The sequence below is a fragment of the Dermacentor albipictus genome, chromosome 2, assembly GCF_038994185.2.
Source record: "Dermacentor albipictus isolate Rhodes 1998 colony chromosome 2, USDA_Dalb.pri_finalv2, whole genome shotgun sequence".
Classification (NCBI taxonomy): domain Eukaryota; kingdom Metazoa; phylum Arthropoda; class Arachnida; order Ixodida; family Ixodidae; genus Dermacentor; species Dermacentor albipictus.
In genome coordinates, this window is record NC_091822.1 from 62,164,059 (window position 1) to 62,179,765 (window position 15,707).

The 15,707-nt window shown below is 45.6% G+C and overlaps 2 protein-coding genes across 4 annotated transcripts in view; one reads left to right on the plus strand and one right to left on the minus strand.

The window, feature by feature from the left end:
* LOC135908990 (aminopeptidase NAALADL1-like) overlaps positions 1-15,707 on the minus strand; it is a 78,618-nt gene that overhangs the window by 39,691 nt on the left and 23,220 nt on the right. For all 3 annotated transcript variants that reach the window (XM_065440854.1, XM_065440853.1, XM_065440855.1), the window contains exons 3-5: positions 12,080-12,436; positions 9,537-9,696; positions 7,197-7,325 (exon numbers count right to left, since the gene is read on the minus strand). In XM_065440854.1, the coding sequence (XP_065296926.1) occupies positions 7,197-7,325; positions 9,537-9,696; positions 12,080-12,436 (646 nt within the window). The remainder of the gene's footprint in view (positions 1-7,196; positions 7,326-9,536; positions 9,697-12,079; positions 12,437-15,707) is intronic.
* Positions 12,367-15,707, plus strand: part of LOC135908991 (membrane metallo-endopeptidase-like 1) — a 45,117-nt gene continuing 41,776 nt past the window's right edge. The window contains exon 1 of the mRNA XM_065440857.1: positions 12,367-12,506. The gene's annotated coding sequence lies outside the window, so the exon portion shown is untranslated. The remainder of the gene's footprint in view (positions 12,507-15,707) is intronic.

A 15,707-nucleotide genomic window follows, 5' to 3' on the forward strand; every position in this document is an offset into this window, starting at 1 on the left:
GTTGAAGCATAGCCTCCGAGATTTCCTCCGTGACGACACATCGTCTCGATCTCGAAGGCAACAAATCCATCAAGTTGTCACGAAGCGAGTAGTCGCAAATGGTGGCGATTCACCACTGGTTTGGCTCATTCCCTAAGTGCTCGTTGTTGCAGCCGCGCGAATGCAGTGGCAAAGCTGTGCTGCTTAACCAATGCGCTGAAGGTTACCTTACGCGGCAACGATGGCGCGAGAAGAAGTGAACGGCATCAATCGACAAATGTTTTCTTCTGACGACGGGCAGGTCGCGCTTGCTGATGCGAACATGAGTCTGTATGAGTCGCGTCTCGGTCGCTATATATAGATGTAAAACCTGAATAAATCAAGCAGACTAAGAGACTATTTGTCTCCGCCCTGTTTCAAAGGTTTTTGGTGCCCATCATCATCATCATCATCAATGTAGTTGGTCGCGTGACCTCTGCCAATCGGCGTGTGGGCGCGCTTACACTGAATTTTGTTGCATATTTTTCCATAATGTAATAGTGTAAATTTAGGCGAGGTCGCCTTTCCGCAGGCTCTGTATTGTTGTGGTAGCTTGTGATGCCACGTAATATAAATTTTGGTAAGGTCCAGTAGGATCCGTACATCGACGTACCGATAGGCTCGAAACAAAAGTTCAAGAACCGGTTACCTCTCAGTATTCTGGATGCTTCTGCATGCATTGAGGAAGACATGAAGCTACGCCGACGACAAAGGCGCTCTTTGTCCAGCCAGTTTCGATTTCAAGGAGCCTGCCAAGGGGAACTAATTGTTCGCGAAGCTACCACATGAAATCCACTATTCAAAATTTGATCATCGGGATAGGTAGTGTCGAGCACGGGCACCAAAGTACTCATTTGCTGTAGCCACCTATTGCTGATAATTAGAAAGTTAATTAGCGTAACTTTGCTAATTATGTACGTAAGTACGGCAATTGCTCTGTATCTAGAGGCCACCAATCTGTGCAGTCGTATGGTAAACATAACATTACCGTGATTTATATTTTGCAAGTTTAAAAATTTGGTGCAGCGAAAAAGAAAAAGTACCCTGTACATTGCCCAGTGGGATGAACCTCTTCTTTCCTTGGTAGTACAATGTTCAAGCTTTACACTGAATCACCTACACTCAATCTTTTTCAGGTCTTCCATTGCAGGTATAGCGCACATTGCAATATCCACAATGATTAAAATAAGTTGAACCTATCTGGAGATTGTGCATTTGGCGCTGCAGCGGCTCAATACAGCATCATTTTGCATTAATAACGCATTAGTGCATTATTTTGCAGTGGCCTTTATTCTCATTTCATGTTGTAGCCTAAACTAAGGAACCTAAACTAATGTTTATTGTTTCGTGTAAATTGTATGTCGCCTGTTTGACTCGGTCCAGTTGTTGGCATTACACAATAGAAATTGAACAATATTTCATCAATAAAAAAATTATTGTGTAGTTGTCAATAAAAATTTTCTTGAACTATCATGGTGCTGGCTCAATGAATGTTGTAATTTTGTGGAGTTTCTATGGAATCAATGATAGTACAACCGATCAACAATGGAAATTCAACAACCATTTTTGTAAGGGAGTAATGTTTCTCCATGCATTAGACACAAGATATTAACCCCCCCCCCATTTTTCCACCAAATGTAAGGTCTGTCTAAGGTAAATGTCTCTCGGGGACACTTGGAAACAAAAATGCCGTGCAACACTTTTGCGCCTTTGCTAAAGGAAGATTTCGTAAAGGCTGCATTCAATCCACACACATTTATACTTCGCATACAAACTTATCATGGCGCCTCTTCTCGGAAAAAATGTGATATTACTGGCACACATTCATCTCCCAAGGCTGCGGGCTAAATTCTACGCCATCGCAAAACCCAGTTATACCGCACTGCCGGGTGAGCTTGAATACAAAAGTGACTGCAAAAACCGCAATTAATTAACTCATTTCTAATTTTGCCTACCCCCCCCCTCCACATCATGCATAACATTCCCATTTTTTCCAACAGCTGTAGGCTTCGTGTAGTAGTAATTGATTGCTGAGTTTAAATAACAGGGAAAAAAGTTGAAAAGGAAGGAAAATTTCTGCTGACCGCGTTGTAGCCGAGTGGATACATCTTCTTACACTTAATCAGCTGTCAGCAGTGGAAGTGGGGAGGGGGAAGCGGGGTAACAGGTACAGAGGAAAGAAAGAGAGGACAGAACAGGAGGAAAGAAACTACTTACATATTGTACTGTGTGGTCAAAATAATAAAAAAAATATTATAAAGGTGTCTATGCCACCATGAAAAACCATAGTTCGCTTTTTCTGTTACTTCTGCGCAAGTGTTTGTCAGCCTGGCAAGCTTGGTGTGAACACAGTAAAAGGGCGAAAAAAAACGAGGGTTCAGTAACTACTTTCAATGCTCCTAATTAAGCAAGAAACTTTAAAATTTCCCTACGCACTGCGCTTATTATGCTTTCCCTCAGCACCAAATATAAACTTTGCGTAGAGTTCGTTCAAGATATTGAAAAACATTGCTGATAAGGGTCGCATGACATCTCCAAACACCACCTTAAGAAATATTTTGCAAAGGCTGTATCAGATGCATACGTACAGTTTTGTTGTTTTGTTGTTTCTGTTGTGCAACCAATGTTGTTCAAGCACTCTGGAGCGCTTGAACAAGCTAGCTTCTGCAGAAACTGTAATTTACATACGCTGGAAGAACTCACAGCATGATTTATACTTCAACAAAATGTGAATAACTTGTCTGGCATAGTTCATGCAAAATACTGGGAAAACGATATACACGCCTCGTATAAACATGAAAACTGTGAGAAAACAATTGCTAAATATTTTTAGTGGATGGATGTATGGATACAACTTTCCTGTACGTCCGTCAAGGTTTAACGCGACCCCGGCTCATGTCTCTCACGGGGGAACCTCAAGGCCCTGCCTCAACGCCGCCTCAAGGGATTTGCTGGACTGTCCACGTCTGAATTCTGAGGTCTGATCTGTGCAGAGCGGCGGCGCACCTCGACGACAGGTTCTCCGGAGTAACTGCCATCCTTCCTATAACTACATTGCACTGCCACAGCATGTGTTTGAGTGTTGGTGGTCCTTCCTGGTACAATTTGCACGTGTCGTCCTGACGCTTATCTGGGAAGATACGTTTCAGATGGAATGAATTAGGGAAGGTGTTCGTCTGGAGCTGTCTCCAGGCGACGGCCTGCCTCCTCTTCAATTTGGGGCTCGTTGGTGGGTATATCCTTCTGGCGTTTAGATATGCACTGGTTATGTCATTGCATCTGGTGAGCTTGTCCCGTTATGCGCGAGGAGTATTCGCTATCGTGCGAGAGGCGTTACCCTGTTCGGCGCGGCGGGTCATGTCTCTCGCCGTCCGGTGTGCCGTACCGTTTAGGTTCGGGAGCGCGTCGCCATCCGTGGCGACGGGCGCGGGGAACCATACGATCCTCGAGCTCGCGGTTTTGGATCTGCCCGCTTTGACCAGAATGGACAGGACTTCCTTGCAGATTCTACCTTGGACGTAATTTTTCACTGCCGTTTGCGAGTCGCTTAGTACGACTTCGCATCCCTATTCGCATCCCAGGGTGTTGTGTATGCCTAGCTGGGCTAGGAGCTTGGTGCTCGTCGATTCCGGGAGGCCCAGGGCTATCTAGTACGTTTTCTTATGAGCGCGTTGATCTCGTTCTTTTCCGCGACGTACCAGTGGTGGTAGGCGGCTACGTAGGCGATGTGGCTGACAACGAAGGATTGGATCAGTCGAATGATGTTTTCTTACTTCATGCCCACATGTCTGTTCGTTATCCTCTTTATGAGTCTCGTGACGCTGGTGACTTTGCCTTCGTTCTACATCACGGCCTCGCCGTTAGCTCCGTTGGCGTCAATGATGATTCCGAGGATCTTGATCTTGTTTGCTTTGGGGATTGCATCTCCGTCTTGGATGTACAGGACGATTTCCTCCTACTCCCGAGGTCCTGTGTAGCTCTTTGGTGGCATGCCTCTGCGCGTGGGCCGGTAAAGTAGTAGTTCGCACTTGCTCGTGGAGCACTTCAGGCCCGTTCCTTGGAGATACTCTTCGACTTTTTGAATGGCCGCTTGTAGTGCGGTCTGAATTTGACCGTCAGTGCCGCAGGCCGCCCAAATCGTTATATCGTCTGCGTATATAGCGTGTAATATTCATTTGATTTCCCGTAGTTTACTGGGGAGACCCAGCCTGACGAAGTTTAAAAGGAGCGGAGATATACCTGAGCCAAATGTACATATCTATTCAACGCAGTTGAAACTTTCTGTAAACGACACACCTAGCATGGTCCTTATTTTGTGAAAGTATAAAATTGTTGCCATCTGTAGCCCTTCTAAGTAAGCGGGAAGCTTCATAAGTGTTTCATATACCGTCTTTAAATTAAATTTTGGGGTTTGACGTGCCAACCCACTTTCTGATTATGAGGCACGCCGTAGTGGGGGACACCGGAAATTTCGACCACATGGTGTTCTTTAACGTGCACCTGAATCGAAGTACACGGGTGTTTTTGCATTTCGCCCTCATCGAAACGCGGCCGCTGTGGCCGGGATTCAATGCCGCGACCTCGCGCTTAGCAGCCCAACACCATAGCCACTAAGCAACCACGGCTGGTATATACCGTCTTGAAACCTGCTACAAGCGAAGTTTTACCAATTTTCATTTATTTATTTATTCATTTATTTATGTTAAATTTATATATACTGCAGTCACCATGGGATGATGTTAGCAGGGTGGTAAAAGCCTAAATAATACAGTGGTACGTACAGAAAATGCAGAAATTAATGAAAAAACTATTATATGCATACAGGGTGTCCCAGTTAACTTGAACCAAGATATTAAAAATACCCAAGAGCTCTAGAGAAATCGTACCGACTGCATAGTAGTCGTAGTCGTAGGTACTTACGGCCAGTATTTTTTCATCACGAAGTATTAACTAATTACTTTTAGTTAGTGAACTTTTTAGTTATTGCTTGAATTGCAAAAATATAAACTACAAAGTTTTAAGGCACCTCAAATAACCTCCGAACCAAGCATTTATTTAGTGCTCAGCTTTGCCTGGTTGGTTCTTCCGAGAAAAAACAAAAGCTCACGAAACATCCAAGATTGGCGCTCGTGCGCCGCTACTCAAGCGCCCCCAAGCCAATAGCCACGGATGCACGGCTTTACTAGCGGCGGCAGCTCGATACGGGGCTTCACGCTATGTGATGGTCGCGGTATCAAGAGAACACGCCGCTGACGCATTCATAAGCGTAATGGGGCCTTGTACGATGCGGCGATAAGAGAATGCAGCCGTATATCTTTCAATGGTAGCTTGTAGGCGTTTGAGTAGAGGCGTGCGAGTGCGCATCTATTTCGTATTTCGCGTATTTCGCGGGCTTTTGTTATTTCTTGGAAAAAACAACCAGGACCACTTCAGCTCGAAATAAATGCTTGATTCGGAGGTGGTCTAAGGTGCCCTACCACATTGTAATTAATAAGTTTGCGATTGAAGAAATAATTTAAGAAATTCAATAATTAAAATCATTTCACTAATTAATACATTGCGACGAGAGAATACTGGCTGTAAGTAAATACGACTGCCGCTACTATGCAGTCCCTACGATTTTTCTAGAGCTCTTGGGTTCTTCAAAAATGATGGTCCAAGTTAACTGGGACACCCTGTAGATACAAAGCATAAGGTTGGGCACACACAAGGTTGCACAAAAGAAGTAAAACACTGTCACTGGAAACATGATGCAAACAAAATACTGTCACTCTAAATACGATAAGAGAGAAGTTAATGTTGGCGCAGAGACGACGTTATTCTTTAGCTGGTTCCAGTCCACTATTGCGCGCGGAAACAATGAATAATTGAAGGAGTTGTCTCTCTGCCGAGTAGCGTATCCGGACGAGAAGCATATGATTTCCGTAATGTCAGCCTTGTATCACCCCTTTATTTGTGATTTGTGCCATTAAACCCAAACAAACTGACTAACCTTTATTTGTTGATATAAGATTTTCAATCGCAAACAACGATTTCTTTGTGCGAGAAAAGAAAAATCAGCCCTCTTTTAAAGCTCTGTAGCTGAAGTTCTCTTAAATGTGTAATAGGCAGAACGCACGGCTCATCTTTGTACCTGTTCTAGTTTGGCGTTCTTAGGACCTAAATAGCCAAGAGGCTTCGCAATTAATCTTTATATCTCCCCAAATATTTCTCACATTTTCTCGAAATATGAATTTCGTGAATGATATTTTTTCTTTCTTTCGGATAATTGTGAGAACAGACATATATAACGTTAACTAAAGATTCCTAGTCGCGCTAACTGCTTCGCTGTAACAATTTGACCGCGTCTAAAGTTGTTGAAATAACAGACCCTCTATGGACGCACCGTTACAGCGTGGTTGTCAGCTCTACAAAAGAGTACAAGATGTGGAAGGACAACACCTGTCACAATAGCATGTACCGTTGCCAAATTTTAATTCTCTCTCAATGGTCGTTCAACTTTAACGCACTAAGTGTAAGCAGGTGTGAAACAGCTTTCCGGCGCGACTAAATTAAATTAAATGTTTTCAACGCATTTCGCACTGAGGGTTTTCGAAAACAAATCACAATACGGCATCGCGCGCACGCCTCAGGTAACAGTGTATTGAATTTGTTGCGGCATATTAAAGGCGTCAGATATACATCAATCTGCCACACGTGAGCACAGAAATAGACGTATCTTTCGCTCACGTAAATTCGAGGTTGAGGCTGAAAACGTTTCCTAACAATTTTGATTCTTCCCAATTCTGAGCCCCAAAGAATCCGTATGAACTAGTTCGAAACCTTGATACATTTTCTCCGGAGGGAACATGAACTGAACTGCAAAATATCTAGAAGAGCGCACCCGTACTCGAACCAAAGCCGAAAGCTTTTCGGTGTGACACCCTGCTTAACGCAGCACGGGTACGTTCATCAGAGAGAAGAAACACCAAGAACCAAGACACGATCTTTAGTCTGGATGCATCTTCTCTCCTGCAGTTGCAGTGTCTGTAATGCGCCAAGTGTCAACAGGACATTCGCAATCCCAACTCTCCCAAGTAGATACCATGTGAAGAACAACGGTCGTGCAATATGCAACCACTGCTCTGGCAGCACACTTGCCCACTCTTCTCTCTTCTAGCACGAGGGGACGTGCGTACCAGAACATCTCCTGGCGGTGAGTATGCGAGAAATGCAGGTCCGATATCCGTGTCGAGGCCCTCAACCGGCTTTTCTTGGGCAGCGGCGTCGAAAAGAACTTCGCCTGTTGTGCCGTTCAGGAGCTGCACCTGTGCAATAAAACAAAGTATCGTGAAATGGCTACGCTTTATCTTCTCAGTCCCTAAACAAGAAATAAATAAAGGAAACCTTTCATCAACGATTAGATCAAGCAAAAACACCAAGCAAAAACAGCTGCCGACCAGTAGCCATGGCCATTTTGGGACAAGGAGAACTATGTCACTTTATAATTTCTTTAACCTTTATCGTTTCCAGATCACCGCCACGTGTCATATTGAATACTCTCATGGTGTGATACGCTCCCATGTAGGATTGCGCAAAATACATGAAACCTCAACAACGAAATGACCCGTATAGCGAAGGATAAATTATGCCCCGGCCGAATTCCTATCTTTCATGCGTGCTGTGAACGCCTGCACAGCGAAGGCCGCTGCAACAAGTGTGCCTGTACAACGGAAGGATTTAGGCGCCCCGATAACTGATTACTCGCTTTACAACGAACTCCACATTCTCTTCCTCCGCAGAGGCCACTCAGGTGCGCTCTGCGCTAGCGCTCACGGCAGCGCAAGGGACGCTCTCCGCAAGCGTGCCGATGTCAGAAAGGGCTACAGATTGGCTGTACTGCTTCACGAATCACGAAACTCATGCGCTGCTTGTTTTAACAAAACAGTATAGGTGTGACGGCTCAGGAATACGTCGCAGTTGATCACGACGTGATCGTGTTATCATAAGTGGCGACCGACTTCGTATGCACAGCCTTCTTGGGCGAAAAAGACGCGAATGTTAACGAACACAACAGAAAGAGCAACGCAACATGAAGAGCCTGTACACAAACAAATATTCTGACTTTATGAAAAGCGACAGCTGCAGTCGACGATGTGCAGTTTTATGTGGCGTTTGGCCGCGGAGGATGCTTTGAACCTCCGCGCACTACGGACGGTTACAGTCGCACTTACCGAGAAACGATGTGAGCGAAATGAAATGTCGACTTATTTCACTCGAATTCATGTTGAATAAAGGCTTTATCTTGTCGAAGGTGTCTGGCCGGCTCTATTGTGAGATGTACGATGCGCGATCTTTACGAAGAATCGCCTTGTGTAACAGAATATAATATATGTTGGACGTCCCAGGCACCCAGTTATAAAGGCGTTTTACTGTAGATCAAGTTATCTGCGAGAATGTGCTTCTCTAATTCCGGTTCCACAAAACGTACAATGAACGCGCTCCACGTTCTGCTGCCTAACCGCGTTGTCGATTGAAACGATTCATTGCTTTTAGAACGAGTTGACACTGTGTGAAAGATAGCCAGTACTCCTTAAAAGCAATCATCGCCCTAGCAGAACAAGCGAGGCCGATTAAACTGCACTGTTTCCTCAAGCGGTACAGACCCTCTGAAATCTTTCGTGCAGTGTTCAATGCAGATAAATATGTAATATCTCTGCCATCTACTGCTAAATGCCAAGAATTGACGAATCGCAACCGGATTCCGTCTAAGCGACAAGCTGCCCCTGATTCTCGGCGATCCTTCGCGGGCACTGACAGTACGAAGACGTAGAACAAAAGCGCAAGAAGAAATTGACATGCTTCTCGAAAACCGTCCTCAAGCTCTTGTGCTAACGAAATTCATGTATGCAGACGAGTACGACTTGACGCTGCTGAGAACAGAAATTTTCTATGCGCACGTGCTTCCATGAAAAGAATGTCACCGTTGATACGGAGTTACAAAGATCGTCAACGAGTTATGCGTTCGTGCGGCTCATGACGCAATCCAGAAGCGTGAATAACAATGGAATATGAGCCTAAAGTGAATCAATAACTACGTCGCTGATTAATTCCTATATATGCAGGTTCCCTTTTTAACAAATATAATGTAATGGACAGATTTTCACCGGTAAGGCATCATTCGTCGTCACAAGACCATAATTCATTGCGCACATCGTTCTTTTTGTCCTTTCCGAAAGATCAATAGGTCAAGTTTTCAATGTCCATAAAGAGACGCCGTTTCACTTTTTCACTGATGGAGTGTGAGACGGACTCCGGTACCACAGAAAACGAAAACGCTATTATTTAAGCCAGCGGTACAAAGAGCGTGCGCAACGTAATTCGTTAAACTAAAATGCCCCGATGTACTAATAAAAGAACTCGGTGCTAAAATACTCTCAATTGCGTCCGCGAGACCTACAATCATTACAGCGAGACCTAGTCAAAGGGAGGCAAGGAACCCTTGTATGCAATCTTATTTGAATAAATTATGCACACACTCTGTTTGGGTCCGTGGCGTTGGGGTAGGAGAGGAGCACGTGGTAAGGCTGGATCGTAACTTCGTCGAATCCGTATTCAGTGAGCCGGTCGGCAACGTATTGGGCCAGTATCTGCTCGTCTCGTGGACTGCCAGCCATGTGAGGCTCCTTGGCAAGAAACCTGCACGTGCATATCAACATACACAAATGATGGGAAAAAAATTGATACTTCCCATAGGTCAACTCAGACTACAGATATCGTCACTTATTCCTGTGTCACGAGCTTACGTATATGATAACTTTTTTACTCGAACAGATTGTTTATAACCCTCCCGTGTGAGCTACCACACTTATACTTCTTGAGCAGGATTGCCCGCATGAGTGCGCTTAACTTGCTCGAGAAATCGAAATGGCAATTTCACTAACAAATATAATTCAACTAATGAACTTGCAGATTAACCACTTTAGGACACACAGTGGCATTAACCAAGTTGCAGGCGACGTATACCCAAGTCATATTCATTTCTAATGCTTACATTGGCCGTGACATATCCGTTACCAAAATGCGTGACAAAATGGCGTTCCATTTAAAGTGGATCTGCGCTATTTGAAAAGCGCGTTGCGAAATAGGTAAATGAAACAACAGTGCCTACTGCGCAATTTCGTTGGCTCATATGGTTTAACACCGCAAAGCGAGACCTATGGGCTACTGGAGACGGAATTGTGGAGGGCTCAGGAGCGATTTCGACCACCCGTGTGGTCCTCTTATTTAGGCCTAAAATAAGGTACACCGAGCGCTTTTGCATTGAGCTATCATCAAAAGGCGGCCGCGGGCATCGAACCCACGACATCGTGCTCAGCAGCAGAAAATCATAGACATCGAGCAAAAGCGGCGTATCTGCCGGAAGTTTGAGCGTGCTTGTCTCAAAACTGGGTGCTAGCTTATAAACAGCTTTCAAGTTCACATGCTTTGCAAGTTCACCAGCCTAAATTCTGCGATTCCAACACGAGTTTTTTTTCACTTAGGTCTACGAACGCATGGAATTAACGAAGAGCGTAGTTGACAATGGGAGTGTGGATCTGTTTATGAAAGAGTTAGGATGTTTACACCAGCTCTTTCAGTGTTCATGCTCTTATTTTCATTACACGGTATCCAAGGCGTTTCTTGAGTGTTCGCTTCTGCTTGGACTTGAGTCTGCAGTATTAATAAATATAATGAAGATATGTATGATAAATAAGTTAGGATTAAAATGAAGCTTTTCCAATCAGATGTGTCGTGTAAGTGAATAGTAGAAATATTGAATTTTTTTTGTTGATGAGAAATATTCGCTGCGATTTCACGGCAATGAATATTGACACGTGTACTTATTTTTATCGGGCGACCACGTTTCGCCGCCTAACAAATGTAATCGCACAGCGCGGGACGCGCTTGCATGTATCCGAAGTTTCTGGAAAGTTATCGATGCTTCTACCCGGCTGTATGTTGTCGCCGAACCTTGTGTTATCTGATTTCATCGCGTGATGCGAATGTTGTAGAACTTTGTGGAAGGCACGCGGGTCCAAACGATTCGTCTGGAACATTCGACGACGGATGTATGAAAGCCGACGCGCTTGACCCACTGATCAGATTTTCGACGATCGCCAACCGTGTTCGCCGCTATCGTTGTGCTATAAGTGTAGCCTGTTTGTGTGGGCACAGGTTCGCCCAATAAAAGTTAGCTTTGTTTTTCACAGTATTGCTACTGTGTTCCTAAACGTGACCACCACGTGACAATATTGATGCGTTTAACTAACCTGGAAAAAAATTCAGCGACGACTACGGTACGCACTAATGCGAAATTTGATTGCAGCTCTATGCGTGTTTTCTCTATGCGTGTTTTCATTTTGCAATATATTAAGGCAAAGACTTTCAGAGAGACATGTAGCAGAGTCGGCAATCGTCGAAAATCTTATCAGCGGGTCAAACACGTCGGCTTTCATACATGACTCGTCGAAGCTTTCTGTGCATGACTGGTGCCGCGTTAGCTTCCAGAAAGCACAACACAGTTCGCGCCTGGCATACAATCAGATTACAAAACAATCGCAAACCATGAAATTCCAAACACGCGCGTACGAAACCAAACCAAGCAAACCAAACAAGCACGGGCGATAGCTGTCGCGAGCAGACGAAAGTACGAAACGAGCAGTCCGGCTGAGGCCAGATACAAGTATTACGCCAGTTTTAGACTAGTTTGCCGCGGGCACCGTACTGAAGGGGCCGCTCTGATTGGTCTCCGCCATTTGCGGCTTGCGTCCTTCATCTCTCGCGGTGCTCGTTCTCTTGGTTACGCCGCCGACGACTGCCAGAGGAATGGGTGCCTATGAGCTTCGCTCTAAATTCTGCGTAGCAAAGTGCGCGAGGTCTATATTCAGATAGGGGTGGCATTTCCGGCGCACCTCGCCATAGTGAAAATTTTCAAAAACTACAACGAGAAACACAAGATGCCCAATCTTTCAAAGATAGGTGGTAATACGGATATTACGATCGTCTGCTGGCAAGTAAGGCGACGATAAGATTTGCTTACTGCACGTGTTCATCCAACATCCTGTCCACGATGGCCTCGGTAAGCAGGTCGGTGTCGACCTCCCGGTAGGCGATCTCAAGTCCGACAGAGCCGTCGCTTCCGCGGGTACTGTTCGCACATGTGGCAGAAGCGTCCGTCGCAGGCGGCGGCGTGCGCTTCTCGCTGCCTGCGTCCGCGGAGTCGCCGCGTGCTGCTGCGGCAGCAGCGGAGCAGGGTGCCGCACTCGCCGTTGTGCAGCCACTTTGCCGGTTCGACGGCACCACGTAGCGTCCGACCAGCAGGAAGACTGCGCCCGTCGCGAGCACGGCCAGGGTAACCGCTGCGCACGCTTTCCTGCCACTGTGCGCCTGTACGGGCCTGCGTTCAGCGTGTATGCAAGCGAGGTGAAGGAATTGGCAACTCAAGTTCGCCTGAGACGGCACGAGAAGTAAGTTTTCTGAAAAATCAAAATGATTTGGTGCCGCAGGAGAAAGCTAATAATGCTTTTGTTACATTGCTGCCCTTTAGCCGAAACATCCTTTCTGCGTTCGCACAAGTTAGTGAAACTTAACTTGAATATTAGCCTTTGTACTGGTATACGTAAACAATTCATCAGTAGACAAGCGTAGAATATTTCTTTCTGTACTTCTGTGTAATTTAAGATAGGCACCAGCGTTGCACGTTTTATATGCATCAGCTCACAAGCGAGAGAATTCAGAATACGGAGGGCTGGAAATGTGAGAATCAAATTGCAAAGTGACTCAATTTCAGTTCGGGACTAAGCATGACGAAGTGCTACTGTGGCGATTTCGGCAAAACAATAAATTCTGGGGGCGTACGTCCCAGTCACACGGTATGATTATGAGGCACATCGTAGTAGGGGACGTCGGATTAATTTGGCCACGTGGGGTTCCCTAACGTGTACCTAATCCAAGTACGCAAGCACACCCCTAAGCCCCAGTACACTCACATTGCCCCTCGTAAACTTCAGCCGTCAATTGCAACATAATAATAATATATGGGGTTTTACGTGCCAAAACCACTTTCTGATTATGAGGCACGCCGTAGTGGGGGGCTCCGGAAATTTCGACCACCTGGGGTTCTTTTAACGTGCACCTAAATCTAAGTACACGGGTGTTTTCGCATTTCGCCCCCATCGAAATGCGGCCGCCGTGGCCGGGATTCGTCAATTGCAACAGTACAGGAGCGCACGAAAGCCTCATGGACCTACGAAGAGCACATACTTAAGGACAGACAGCACGTAGGCATGCCAGTGCACGAAAGTTCGCGCATTTCCGCGTACGCATGCGCAGATAGTGCGAGACAAATCGTAGGCGTTGAAGCGCGGCGTGAGCAGATATCTTCTATAGACAGATACCGGGCTCTGGCTGCCTCGCATTTCCAAGCGTCTGGCTACGCAACTGCGGCGTGGTACAATCAACACTCAGCGAGGCACATTTCTCTCATAAGAGCTTGTGCTTTTTTTTTACCTTTTGTGTTGAACTAAAGGCTGCAAAAATGAAACAAGTTCGTTTATAAACATTTCTATGCTTTGAAGCACTGTCATTAACTAGGCACGAGAGGACGTCTGCCAAAACGTGTATCAGGGAGCCAACAAGTTATCATAGCACGGAGGAAGAAAATGCGGCCCTGACGTCACTCTTTGCCAAGTTCAATTACGCCGGAAGTTGTGGTTACTCCGCCATCTTGTCGGGGCAGGCTCACCTCACTTGTTTACATTTCTCACCTTCGGCGCGCAGCCACGCCGGGCTGCGCAGACGTCCGCGCGCTGTACGGATCCGACCAACACATTCAATCGCGGTGTGCACTCCGTGCCCTGCTTTAAACATAAATAAGCCTGAATAGGGATCTTTATGACTGAACAGCGCGTAAAACTCCATAGCTCGAATATTTACTGCATCACCATGGAGCAAAAAAACCTTCAAAACTGTTATTCTACCGCCTTAGCCAAGTGACGGAGTAAAAAGGCGGAATGACCAGATATCACTCCATTTACAAAAGGAAGTTTACTTGTGTGAACATCTCGCGCCGTGAAAAGAGTGAAAATATATTTTCTCCGCGGACTGTAAACACAACCTATAGCCGGCATAGGTACGAGAGACGACGAAGAACATATTTAAACTCCGCGGCTACAAATTTTACTTCACTAACGGGAACGTATTTAATATAAAAAAGGTGAATTATTTTCCAACACTCGTAGACGTTCTAAAATCAGTCCTTTTGTTTTTCACGAGAAATATCGTATGTAACTGGAGTAAAAATAGAGGCTAGTGCGGCAGCCGCATAAACTAGGAACAGTCGGCTTCTTTACAGCTCTGCAATTGATTCTTTTTTCGTGCACTTCCATTCAGCAATACTACCTTGGATAATCAGCGGCCGAGCACCCTCCGAAGCTTTCCGAGGGGGAGGGAGGGGCAGAGCGAAAACGTGGTACATAAAAGCACAAGCAGGTTGAGGCGTTTAGGGTATGGAAAGACGCTTCGTTGTGCTATTTGTAAACTCCGTAGTCTATGCTATGCATTTTCCTTATAAATGTTTATTCGTCACATGTTTTATCAGCTGCTCAATAACGCAATCCACGCTGTTCCTACTTGCTCTCGTGTTCTTTCGTCATATCGCTGTGTCTTAATATTTATTTGTTCAAATTACCGGGTTTTACCTGCCAAAACCACTTTGTGATTATGAGGCACGCCGTAGTGGAGGACTCCGGAAATTTCGACAATTTGTGGTTCTTTAACGTGCACCTATATCTAAGCACACGGGTGTTTTCGCATTTCGCCCCCACCGAAATGCAGCCGCCGTGGCCGGGGTTCGTTCCCGCGACCTCGTGCTCAGCAGCCTAACACCATAGGCACTGAGCAACCACGGCGGGTTTTTATTTGGTAATATAGTTGTTTATTTGTGCGCCTGATAACTTACTACCCTATAATCCATTATTCCGCCACCAGAAAAGAAATGATGCCAACGGCGTACTTACGACAACTAAATAAAATATTGCGTCCCTGAGTCGCATTGCCTCGTGCAAATAATTACGGTCATAAGTTATGCTCAGAAATTGTTATAGTGAAATTTGTATGTAGCTAATGTCGTATCTTCTGAAATGCCCTTTCGTCAAGAAAGTATTTATTGATCATATGTTTGTTTTAATACCTTCAGTAGGTGTTACACGGCTTTTTAATGCGAAGCTTTCTTTGCCTCTTCCTTCGTCTTTCCCGCCGCTACTGCTGCTGCTGTTGTCTTAGACGCCGCTGACGCCGACCACGTCGTGACGTGGCCATGTCACAAAGAACATAAAAGGCATGCGCTGTCGGTGTTTTGTTTCGCGACATTTGTTCATGAGCTGCGTTCTCAAAATTCCGGTCAATACCTTTGTAAAGAATGCAAGACAATGTGTGAGCCACGTGGAGGGCCTGCCTGGTTGTGGTTTAGAATGATTATTGGCCAAGCGACGCCCAGCGCCGACACCAGATTTTTTTGCAACGCGAGGAGTTTAACGCTATCGTGCTAGTGCATACCGGGAGTGTGGCGCGAAGGGAAGACGACCCGAGAAGCTCGTGTGAACATTTACGCCGCGTCGCATGTGTACAATGCCCTCTGGACCCCGGAATTAAGCGTGACACCCCCCCCC